This window comes from Podarcis tiliguerta, assembly GCF_965153285.1.
Source record: "Podarcis tiliguerta genome assembly, chromosome: 2".
Classification (NCBI taxonomy): domain Eukaryota; kingdom Metazoa; phylum Chordata; class Lepidosauria; order Squamata; family Lacertidae; genus Podarcis; species Podarcis tiliguerta.
The window spans coordinates 36,228,992-36,242,157 of NC_139535.1; the positions used below are offsets into that span (position 1 = coordinate 36,228,992).

The following is a 13,166-nucleotide window of genomic DNA, read 5'->3' on the forward strand; positions in this document are numbered from 1 at the left end:
CAGCTGAAGTTATTACTGTGGAATAAATTCCTTGTGGGGATAAAAATCATTAATCAGTTTCAATATGTATCATACAGAAATCTGCCCTTTTCATAAATGAGCTGATTCAGAGTCAGCTCGGTTCACTGGGTCACAAAGCAAACAGTAGCAGCTACTATTAACAACTAGGCGGCCAGTAGATAATTGGATGCCTTACTCTCCATTTACGCATGCATGTGAATCCCTGCACACATTTGCACGCTCACACCAAGCCCTCACATTCCTGATCCCTGAAGAAAGACCGCTGGAAGAGATCAATCAGCTGAAGAGGAGGAAATAAACGACAGCAATCCCTTTCCTTTCACTCGCTTTTAAATCATTCAGCATGAGTTACTCACTCCTCAGAGACGATATATCTGTCCGGGAGCGGCGAACACTTCACATTCCCTATTTTGACAGCGTTAATGACATCACTGAACCTACGGCCCAGATTTCTTCCTCGTATTGTGACTAGAGTTCCTCCTTCCAGGGGTCCATTCAGGGGCTCGATCTGCAAGTTCAAAGGGAACCTGATGAGAGTAGGTTAAAAGCAAAGGCATGGAAGGCAACAAGGTGGGGAGCATTCATTTTTATTCCCGTCTGGGTACAAACATCAATTTTATGCTCCCTATTCTTCTACGGGGGGGGGGGGGGAGGCTGTGGGTCCAATAAATGAGCCATATGCTTAAGATTCATGTCCTACTTCGGCTTTGTGACTAATACAGTTTTTACAGTGCCTTTTACCTCATACAGAAATAATTTCATACACCACTGAAAATACAACTATCAGTATTCTTAAAAGTTTTGAATAACAGTTAAGGGAAGGGGGAAAGTAGTAAGAACTGACAAGTGGAGAAAACATAATAATGATACCAACTCTTTGCGCTGGGAACAGTCAGCACAATCTTTTGTATAATCCTTAACAAAAGGGTTGGTCTCTCTAAACACCACCATGCATGTTATGAATGATAACAGCTATAAGTGGGCTATTTGTTCCCTGCCTTTTTATATACTGACCCAGCACTGATTCAGAGAGAAGACTGCCTAATTATCACCCTGGGGTTTTTCATTTAAACAACAATATCCAAGTCTTGCTGCAAAAAAGACTATAGTTTGTTTCAAAAAAAAAGTGTTTATCTACCTGTCTACCTACCTATGGCTTTTATATACTGCCCCGATCAACAATGTCCTCTGGGAGGTTGTGGTTAGCGTCTACACAACAACATTTTGTTGCACATTCAGGAGAGATTTTTATTTGTTACCCTTTGTTCTGCAGTCAGCCACAAAGCCACTTTGATTTCGCTGGACATCTGGCCTAGCTTAATGCCCTACATTTAGAAAGGGCCTTTTAAATTGCAACAAACCTATTGGAAAAAAAATAAAGCCGCCGAAAGCTGCACAGGAACAGCAGCCTTCCTTCCTCAAAGTACAGTTAGAGAGGCTGCAGCTTGCCATTCACTGTAGCTGCTGCCAGCATAACATGACGTAAGCCAAGGGGCAGGAGGTCAAGAGTGGAGGCTCCTTCTTCCGCCAAGCTGCTTAGGGCTGATAATGTTCCCTTACTAAGCTCAGCGTCCCTTTCCAATAGACTTGTGGTTGTCCTCCTCCCCCACAAGACAACTCTGTAGACACTAAAGAAAAGCTTGTTTGTTTTTGCAAATGGAGGGATTTGGATTGAATGTACAGTATCTGCTAAGAAATAGCATCCCAACCCCGTGACATGCCGTAACCTTAATTCTTGTGGTTTGCTTTCAATTCTTGATTTTGGCAGAGAGGCAGGAGGCTAAGTTTCCTATACAGTGGAGCAAGGCGGGCTCCCTAGCATTTCCTCTGTACAGCCAGGCCTGAGAAACGGGAACGGTAGATGTTAACAATAAAATAGCTATTGGATTATGAATGCAGTAGGGACCTACCCATCCTCACCAACACAGTTTTAAGAGCATTTCTCTGGATTGTGATTATATATATATATATATATATATATATCACTACTACTGTCCAATCACAAATAGCCCTTCATGAGCAAAGAGTAAAAGAGGACGGTGTCCAAGCAACTTCATATGTGCTTAGAGGAAGCAGATTTCTAGACCCATTTCAAACTGGTGTCAGGTCTAGTTTTAGCACTGAAGCAGCACTGATCGCTCTGGTTGATGACCTGTGTCAGGAGAGGGATGAGGGTGGGCAAGCATGATCCTCTTGATTTTCCCTGACCTCTCAGCAGCCTTTGATACCACTGACCATAGCATCCTCCTGGAGTGGCCTTGCAGCATCAAGAGATTTATGTTTGGCCATGCATCATCTGTGTTAGCATTTTAAAACTGAGACTGGTGAATTTATTCCTACTTTTGTGTTTGTTTTAGGTACTGGTATTGCTTTGAAGTGGGTATTTTGAATGTTTTAATATTGTATTTTTGAAATACATTTAAATACTTTTAAACTGTTTTGGTACACTGATTAAATACATACAGTAGTTAATGGTTAGAATTCCTATCTTAAAATCTCTGCATTGGTGGGGTTGCACTAGACAAGTCTTTAAAGTTGGCTGCAATTCTAAATACCAAGCTAGCCTAATGTATCCACTGTAAAGTCCAGAATACCGGTCCCTGTTCCATCATCCATTAATAACAACCAATTACTATTTACTGCGGCAAAATGACACTGAGCAGAATGCCTCTTTCTGTACTGTGCCCAAGACTTACCTTCTTAATCTCAGGAGGAGGACACATGCCTGGAATCTGGAGGGACTCAGTGTTTAGTCTACAATTAGAACTGCTCTCGCTCCAAATGCACTGATGACCCAGATCTTCTCTCCCAAGACACTGAGAACAGTCAGCACTTCCAATTGCACAATTATAAATCTCCACTAGAAAAAAAGAGATAAATATCCTAAGCTGGAAGCATATATGACTTTGCTTAACTTTGTGTGTGCAACTGCCCCCCTGCCAGAGTAATGCAACATTTCCAACAGCAGAGTCTGGACATACAGCAATTTAAAAAGTTTTGGCCATGGTCCTAAAGATTTCCCAGAAGTTCTGGGCACTCGTTCCCACTGCAACATAATTTAGTACTTGAAAATCCCTTTGTCAGTTTGTGCTACATTCTTCTAATTCTAGATATCCACATGAGAGGCAGCTTTGCACAGCTCAATACATCTAGTTAGCAAAAACTTTAGTTTACAATGGCAAACAATTATCATTACAATGCTCAGCATGATACGTACATTTCACCAACTTCCCCCAAATGGGAATCTTTTTACTTCTCTTATTTCTGCCTGTCCTTGTTTCAATGGCTTGTTACATTTTTATTAGGCCAGGAATGGAAAATATGTGGGCCTCCAGATGTTGCTGAGTCCCATCTCTCATCAGCCCCAGCTAATCTAGCAAACAGGATGATGGGAGTTGTAGTTCAACAGCATCTGGAGGACCACAGGTTCTTCATCCATGTGTCAGAGCACAAAGGGATTACCTGCTCTCCTAAAGTTTAGGCCTTTTGCCCCTGAATAAATATTAATCAACAGAATGTGGTGTCGATAAACATTTTCACCACATGCTATAGAACAAAACTAAATCACATAGATTTAGAAGGGAGAAGGGAGGGAAAGATCTGCATTAATAACTGTGGGTGGGGAATCATACAGACTAGTGTTTCAGCCAAACTGGAGCCCTGTTGCAATGAAAATGCAACAACTGACTTTTACAACAAAAACATTACAATATAATGTATAATGTCTGATGTCTAAACTGGAAGATCTGGGGCTTCCGTTATCTCTTTGTGGGTGGATATTGGACTTTTTGTCAGACCGCCCCCAGAGGGTTCGGTTGGGCCCTTATACCTCTAATATGCTTAAGACTAACATAGGAACACCACAGGGATGCGTACTCAGTCCGCTCCTTTATATTCTTTACACGTACGATTGTGTCGCTACTCACCCTAGTAATAGGGTTGTCAAATTTGCAGATGACACAACCGTGATTGGGCTCATCTCTGAAAGGGAGGGTGAAATGGATTATAGAGATGAGGTGGAGCGGCTGACAGAGTGGTGCAGAGCTAACAACTTGCTCATAAATACAAGGAAGACAAAGGAACTTGTGGTGGACTTTAGGAGACAGAAGAGCAATGTCCAGCCACTTTTGATTGATGGGGTCTGTGTGGAGAGGGTAACAACGTTCAGATTTTTGGGCATTGAGTTACAAGAGGATCTGTCCTGGAGTGTCAACACAAGGGGGCTTGTGAAGAAGGCGCAGCAGAGACTGTATTTTTTGAGAATACTAAGGAAAAACCATCTTCCACAGAAACTGCTGCTTGCCTTCTATCACTGTGCCATTGAGAGCGTGCTTACTTATGGCTTATGCGTGTGGTACGGAAGCTGTACTACCCAGGACAGGTTGGGGTTGCACAGGGTTGTGAAGGCAGCAGAGAGCATTGTTGGCTGCCCACTCTCCACCTTAGAGCGGATTTACGCCACAAGGTGCCATAGGAAGGCACTGGACATAGTAAAAGATCCATCGCATCCTGGTCACTGTCTCTTCGAGCTCTTGCCGTCGGGACGGAGATACAGGACGATGAAGACAAGAACAAGCCGTCTTAAGAACAGCTTCTTCTCCAGAGCGATCTCGGCCCTGAATGGGAAGCCCGGACTTTGAAAGTCATCAAATCTCCTTTGCTGTATTTTACTATATCTTTTTAATTGGTGTTTTATGTATTTTACTATATTTTTTTAATTAGTGTTTTTATGGAGCAGCCAAGTAATTTCGTTGTCCCCGAAGGGGGCAATGACAATAAAGATATTATTATTATTATTATTATTATTATAATTCTGAACCAAAGCTTGATTTTGCCCAATATTTTCAACCAAACAGTGGTATTTTTCAGACAGCTATCTGAATGATTGCCTTCAGCACCCTTCTATCAAAGATGTATTACCTATGAACACTGATATTACATACGTGTATTACAGCTAACAGCCATTTATAGACCTAACTTCCGTAGACAGTTGCACTATGGGATATTGCAGGCGACTAATCTTTTCCTGGTGCTGTTTAGCATCTATATAAAGCCATTGGCAGCAGTCATTCAGAGTTTTGGTGCCACGTGCCACCAGCATGCTGATGACACAAAGTTCTATTTCTTGATAACATCTTAATCAGGTGAGAGCCAGTGTGGTGTAGTGGTTAAGAGCGGTAGACTCCTAATCTGGGGAACCGGGTTCGCGTCTCCGCTCCTCCACATGCAGCTGCTGGGTGACCTTGGGCCAGTCACGCTTCTTTGAAGTCTCTCAGCCCCACTCACCTCACAGAGTGTTTGTTGTGGGGGAGGAAGGGAAAGGAGAATGTTAGCCGCTTTGAGACTCCTTAAAGGGAGTGAAAGGCGGGATATCAAATCCAAACTCTTCTTCTTCTTCTGGCTATGCAGTCCTGGACTAGTGCCTGAATGCAGTGATGGGATGGATGAGAGCCAATAAATTGCATCTGAATCCTGGCAAGATGGAGGCTCTGTGGGTGAACTGATATATCAGTTGCTTGTTCTGGGTTGGGCTACACTCCATCTGGAGGAGTGGATCTGTAGTCTGGAGATACTACTTGTTCCATCATTGTCAATCGAAGCACAGGTGACCTCAGTGGCTAAGAGTGTTTTTCACCGATTTGGCTGATACAATATCTCCAGTCGTTCTTGGATGACTCATAGCTTGGCCACAGTCATCCAGGCATTGGTAAATTCAACCTTTGCTGAAGAAACTGCAGTGGCCGCCAGTATGCTACTGGGTCAAGTTTAAGTAATTGTTTTAAGTAATCAAACAACTTGGGACCAGGGTATCTCAAGGACTATTTATGTTCCTTCTTGGTCAATGCAATCTTCAGCAAAGGCACTTTTAGCGGCTCTATACGCTCCTGAGCAATGTCTAATGACTATCGGGAGCAGGGCTTTTAGGGTTGCAGCATCTCTTTTTCTGGGATTTCCTCCCTACTGATATTAGGCAGGCATCAACCGTGCAAAATTTTCAACCATTTTCATAACACATTTTTGTTTAGACAAACTAGTCCTGACCCAGCCATGTACCACTGATATTGAACTTATTATTTTGATGTATTGTGGCATTTAATGATTTTATATTCTCTGCTGCTTTAGCTGCTTTAGTATTTTTACAAAGAGCATTACACATTTTTATATATAAATAATGCAAAAATAATCACCATTTTAAAAATCTGTATGAAAATCTGTATTTAAATTCATGCCTAAATGTGTACTTAAATATTATCTGGTGAGAAAATATTTTTTTATTGCTTGTTCACCCCTCACTTGAAAATAATTTCTTCTGAGAAGTGAACAATAAAATCAGGTAAGTTGATATAAATATTCAGAACACTTGAATTCAGCTATCAACTAAACAAGTAATGCAAAGCTGGTCATACTCTAGGGAAATCTTAGTTAACCCAAACTGTTTTTGGTGATAAATTATTGAATTACATACTACATAACTACATATTTTTTGAGAAAAAAATTAAATATGTGTTTTATACAAATGGACACATTTCTTAATACATTTCACTTGAAAATGCACACTTTCCACATATTTCAGTATGTTTCTGGAGCGGAAAACCTTATTGCAAAATTCAGAGAAGCACAAAACCCAAAGGCTTATAATGCCCCAATCCCTATATTAGCCTCAGGGGTGTGAATGAGGTCAGTTTGCTAAAAATTCAGGCCAAACAACATTCTCCTCCCTCCCTGGTTGGAAATAAATTAAAAACTTAAGTGGTTGCTCAAGAGTGTTTGCTTTGATTACAAATATATAGGCAGGGATGACAGAATTAGCAGAAATGTGTTTACATATTTTGTTTCTTCCCAGCATTGAAAATACACATATTTCAAACGTATCCCACAGTGACACTGTGTTCCCATAAAAACTGCTGCTGGTTTCTCTGCAGATTTATCTCCTTTGAGCTAAATTCCATCCCTGACCCTAAGCAGTCCACACATTTTTGTTTCAATATCAATCCAGTATGATATTTACAGTACAACCCTACACATGCCTATTTGAAACCAAGCCCCACTGAGTTCAGCAGGGCTTGCTCCCAGGTATGTATAGCATTACAGCTTTAACAGCTCAATCCTATACATGTTTGCATAGGAGAAAGTCCTACTGAAATCAATGGGACTTACACCCAAGTATATACGTATAAAACTGCAGCCCAAACTATTGTGTATTTAGTAATTGGATGAGTGCACAAAGCAGAACATGTGTGAGTATACTGTATACTCACATATGAGTATTTAGCTGGAACTCACCAGAACTCAGTTCTGGCACCTCTCAGGTAGGCGTCATTGCCATTATAAGAGAACAAGGGAGGTGTTCATGGTGAGTTCCGAGTATACCCTGTATGTTGTAATCTGCACCTTATGGTGAAGGGTGGGCAAGAAATATAATAATAAATAAATAAACGTTGTAAAACAAGATGTATGTTTTCCTGATTTCAAAACATCTGCTACTAACGTATGCAAAGAGACTCTAGGAGGTCAAAAGCACCAACTAGCTAAGAATCTGTAAGCTTTCTAAAGGATATTTTACCCTCTCTAAATGAAAAAAAAGGTGGAAAATGTGTTTAGAACAAACCTGTCATCAGCGCTGGACTATCAATGTATCTATTGGGTTTTTCCTTCAGCTGAAGGTTTAGTGGAAAGAGGTGCCTTTTGTCTGAAGTGTGAAGCTGTACAAAGAAAGTGAGTTAAGAGTTATCCCATTTGCAGAAACACCAGACCTCAGTGGCAAAATACATGTTAGCTTTATAGCTGTCAACACAAGGCATTTCTATATTGCAACAAGATGTTTCTTGGAATATGATATTCAAATTCAGCAGGAGAAATCAGGAGCCTGGGGCAAAAAAAAGAGAAAAAGAGGTACTGCTCTGTCTTTGTTAATTAAACCTCAGTAGCAGAGTACCAAACTAATGAGAAAGCAAAATTATGTTTCCATGTGGAAGCCAGGCAAGCAAGCTCAACCTTAATTTTTTTTAAAAAAATGTTTCTAGCTCTCAACAGTTAGCCAGAAAAGCTTATACAGTGGTGCCTCGCAAGACGAAATTAATTCGTTCTGCGAGTTTTTTCGTCTTGTGAATTTTTCGTCTTGCGAAGCACGGTTTCCCATAGGAAATGCATTGACGGTTTCCCATAGGAATGCATTGACGGTTTTAAGAAAAAGGCGCAAGACCTTTTCGTCTTGCGAAGCAAGCCCATAGGGAAATTCGTCTTGCAAATCAACTCAAAAAACAAAAAACTCTTTCGTCTTGCGAGTTTTTCGTCTTGCGAGGCATTCGTCTTGCGAGGTACCACTGTAGATAAGAGAGCAATTGGCTCCAATTTTCAGCTGGAGTTTCATTGCTGGACATGTTGCACATCACTGCTGTATATTCATGCTAAAAAGAGCGTAAGAAAACTTGGAATGAACTTATGTCATGGAAATGCTAGAGTTCATGGAAGCAGAACCTAATGAACTTTGATAGGACGATATGACTTGATAAAACAGCATACACAGGGCCTGTGGCTCTGTCACTAGAACAGAGGAAACATCCCCACTAGCTGTGAACTCACCAGCACGTTGCTGCACTGAACAGCGGATGCATTCACCCATTGGGCCTCAAATATCCTGTCAGTTTGAAAATGACATTCCAAAGGCATCTCCTAGACAATTGGGAAGACAGGGAAGAATTTGCATAGCGATATCAATTTTTTAAAGTAAAAACATCGATTTTTCTGTACTCCAATAAACCCAATAAAACAAATTCTGTTCTTAGTAGTGATGGATGTCCGATCAATTTCAGAAGATCATTTTCTGGTTAATTTCACATATGTTCATTGCAATTCATAAATCTATATCATCCCATTTCTGCATTCATCATTTTTTAAAAAAAAACACCTGCATGAAAATCTTTATTTAAATACATATGCAAAAAATATTTTGTCACATATTAAAATATGCATTTTGTCTCAATTTAGGTACCTCTTAACATATTTTATCCTAAAATATGCATTGCTTATGCATTTGGTCATTTTTTCCCAGCCAAGAACTATATTGCAAAATTCAGAGGTGTGAAATGCAAAGGGTAATGACATTCCAATCCATGTATTAATCAGGAGGGATGAGCCAAGTCAATTCATTTCAAAAAGTGGACCAAATGAAACTCTCCTTCAGTTCCTAGTTCTCTGTGACATAAGATTTCATTTAGCCCAGTAATAATTTCAGAAATAATAACTGTGACCAATAACTAGTTTCATAATCCTAATAAGCTTGGTGAAAGAAATTTGAATGAGAGAATTTGATTTAGTACTTATCCTGAACTAACCAGGAGCCATAACTCACTGGTAAAGATATATGATTTGAATGCATAATAAGTTGGCATTCTAGATACAATGCTGACTTTTTGAAAAAGTAGAGAATACTGGTCTAGATGAAGCAAGGTATGACTCATTATATATAAAAAAGGTTCTTATCAAGCTGGTAGGTTTATTCCTGTAAAAAGATGAATGACGCATAATGCACACTCTTAAGACTACCAAATATAATACTAAGAGGTAAAGGTAAAGGGACGCCTGACCATTAAGTCCAGCCGCAAATGACTCTGGGGTTGCAGCGCTCATCTTGCTTTACAGGCCGAGGGAGACGCCGTTTGTCCACTTCTGCAGACAGTTTTTCTGGGTCATGTGGCCAGCATGATTAAGCCGCTTCTGGCGCAACCAGAGCAGTGCACGGAAATGCCGTTTACCTTCCCGCTGGAGTGATACCTATTTATCTACTTACACTTTTTGGCATGCTCTCAAACTGCTAGGTTGGCAGGAGCTGGGACCAAGCAACGGGAGCTCACCCTGTTGTGGGGATTCAAACTGCCGACCTTCTTATCAGCAAGCCCAAGAGGCTCAGTGGTTTAGACCACAGCGCCACCCACGTCCCCTAAAGGCTCACCTTTCAATGCAGTCAGATAGCCACGACTTCAGTTTCCTTCCCACAGTTGTGCAGAATTAAGCAAATATGTATCACTCCTATTTTCCTACACTCTGATAAATCAGTGAATCAAATTCTGTTCTTGGCTACCTTGGAAATAATGCGAGACTAGGCTTGTAGTTCAATCTAATTTCAGAGGAGATTTTGAAACCCTGGATCTGAGGCATGATTTTGGGAAGTAGAGGCCTAAACTGGTTCAACTGGTTATTGTAGTATTGTGGTCGTATGAATGGTGGTATTGCAATTATTATATAATACTACAGGGTGGGAAAATTCATGAGTAATCATTAAAGATCTCAAAATACATGTGTGATTTCAGTCAATGGCGTTTACTTGTGTTTGTACATATATAGTGCAATCATGAAGCATACATTTTCCAAAGAAATGCAGTGTTGCTAATCTTTCCCTTGTATTTGCAGACAGGCTGAGAGGAAACCAGACTGTAAGATAGTTGTCTGGATTTGCCATCTAGGAGCTGAGTCTCTTTAGTACCTTTCCTGTTTATTTCACCTCTTATCAAGTTACACACAGTATTTCTCCCCTGTAGCCACCTTGCAGCACCCCAGAGGAAGGCAGCTTCCCCCCACCTCCTCTTTTGCTGTAAACATAAGGGCATATCCTTATTTACCAGTGCCAGACCTTAGGGAAGAAACTGTAATAAAGCTACAACATAAAGAGTTTTCTTTGCTAGTGTTGCAAGCCAACTGTGCCTTTGTCTAAGGCTTGTTAAGCTCCTCTGTTGGGTACTGCAACTACTTCAAAAACTGTCAATAAAGGCCCTTTAAGAAGCTTTTAAAACACTTATTTGCTCTGAACAAAAAAGGACAGGCTACACGCATGCACAGCTATAAGCAGGGGAAGTGCTTTTCACACAAACCCACATTTAATTTAGGCCTGTAATCACATGTGATCATTTAAAAATCATGCACCACTATGAGACACTGAAATGCTCTACAGTGCTAGCCTTTATGGGGGGGGGGGGAGTTTTCTTGTCTTCATTAATTCATGTGGCATTTGCTGATTAAGCACCTAAAACATTGTGCTCCATCTACTCCAAAAACTCGAGAGGAAGAAGAAAGGTAGGATATTTGGTATATCCACACTATAGCTTAGTTATCCCTAATATATTAAACTACTAGGGGATCAAGATGGAAAGGCGGGAATGGATGACTAAATTAATACCATGTGTACATAAGCACCCTAAATTACCCAGACCTGGCCAATGAAAAATAGGATACTGGACAGGACGAAACACTATATTCTAATGCAATACATGAGCTCTCGTATTCTTTTTAAGGGTTCATATAATAGCAGCTTTCATATACTTCAGGGGGAATGCACAAAAGCGTAAGATACAAATGAAGTATTCTTCTGTGTCATTGATTCCTAGACTCCTATAGAAACTAGTCTATGAATGTACCTCAAACACATAATGCTGTAATGCTAAAATTATTTGCCTGACCCAATTCATGTGTCAGGAAAGTACAAAGAGCATGTATTTCCGTAAGTGCAAAAAAAACCCCAGATTGCCAAACTCAGGGTGTGATTTGCAGAGCAGAGAGGAATTATGTCCATGTTTCTGGTCTTGATTCATTTCCAGTCATAGATTTTGCCACTTGTTTTTAACAAGCTGCTTTTTCTCTTTTTCAAGCACGGCTTGGAGTACATTCCCCTGTGAGAGTTGCACACCTGCAAAGTACACTGAGTGAAATATGGAAAAAATATCTTCAAGTCTATGAAGTTGATTTGCCCCCAAACAATCTGTTCAAGTGAAAGTTTTACAATATTATAAATCCACCTATTGTATAAATACCATGAAGGTTCTTGCATTACATGTAACAGACCCCAAGAGAACGTCTGCATACACAGTATATTTTCTTCTTTCTTTTTAAGCCCACCCAGTCGCTTGCCAAAGTGACTGCTTTCTATTAGAGGTCTTTCCTCTGATGCCTATTTCTGCCATTATGGCAATGGGAAAAGGCAAGTTATGCATTAACTTCATTTCATTTATGATAAGAGATTGCTACCCCATTAGTAATCTCAGTTTTCTGACTCGCAGTGTAAATGTAGACTCTACCTGCTTTTCTGCAATGCCTCTCTGTTTTATTACCTTTATGAAAGCAGCATTCATCAAGGTGATGACAATGTCCTGGGAAGTCCCTGTTGGTGCTGGTGCAACAGAGGAAGGTACAATCTGTGGACAATCAGTGCTGTTCTGTAGTTCAAGAAGCAAGCAAAAGAAAGGAAGGTTAATATGGGAAACTTGGGGCCTTCTTAACACTTGAGGCAACAGAATTTAGAAAAAATGGCATGGCTGATACATCCTTGGCATTCACTAATTTTTAGTCCCAAGTTATAACAGGCAAAGGTAAGGTAAGGTAAGGTAAAGGTAAAGGACCTGTGGAAGGTTAAGTACAGCCAAAGTAGACTATGGGGTGTGGTGCTCATCTTGATTCCGGCTGAGGGAGCTGGCATTTGGCCACAGATAGCTTTCTGGGTCACGTGGCCAGCATGACTAAACCGCTTCTGGTGCAATGGGACACCGTGACGAGAGCCAGAGTGCATAGAAACACCATTTACCTTCCCACCAAAGCAGTACCTATTTATCTGCTCACATTGGTATGCTTTTGAACTGTTAGGTTGGCAGAAGCTGGGACAGAGCAACGGGAGCTCACCCTATTGCATGGATTCGAACCGTTAACCTTCCGATCGACAATCCCAAGAGGCTCAGTGGTTTAGACCACAGTGCCACCCACATCCCTTCCCCAACTTAGAGCACCCTTTTGAAGGCAGTTCTTTGCCTCACAGCCTTAAAATCCAATCCTGCAAAGTCCCATCATGGCCAATGGGACTTAATCACCAGTAAACATGCTTAGAACTGTAGGCTTAGTAATTTAATTCTATGCATTTCATCTCTGCATTATCAGTAAAAGCCCTCTACTTTACATAGAAGATAGCCGTCAATCCTGAACTCAGTGGCAGGTGCCAACTGCATGTGGTGTGAGCTGGCACCTTTGCTTGTACAGACCAAGAATATATTAGTGCGAAAACAGAAGAAACTTCACCAACAACCTCCTCCCTGGAGTGTGACCGTGTGAGGCTTGCACCATTCCTTCCTATTCATCTTCTGTTCTACGGATAAACACTGTGCTTT

At 40.8% G+C, this 13,166-nt stretch overlaps 1 protein-coding gene across 1 annotated transcript in view; it reads right to left on the reverse strand.

The window, feature by feature from the left end:
- The window catches only part of PLXND1 (plexin D1), a 156,077-nt gene that overhangs the window by 67,354 nt on the left and 75,557 nt on the right, over window positions 1–13,166 (reverse strand). The window contains exons 9-13 of the mRNA XM_083429037.1: window positions 12,123–12,227; window positions 8,605–8,694; window positions 7,631–7,724; window positions 2,718–2,881; window positions 378–529 (exon numbers count right to left, since the gene is read on the reverse strand). Of these exons, the coding sequence (XP_083285163.1) occupies window positions 378–529; window positions 2,718–2,881; window positions 7,631–7,724; window positions 8,605–8,694; window positions 12,123–12,227 (605 nt within the window). The remainder of the gene's footprint in view (window positions 1–377; window positions 530–2,717; window positions 2,882–7,630; window positions 7,725–8,604; window positions 8,695–12,122; window positions 12,228–13,166) is intronic.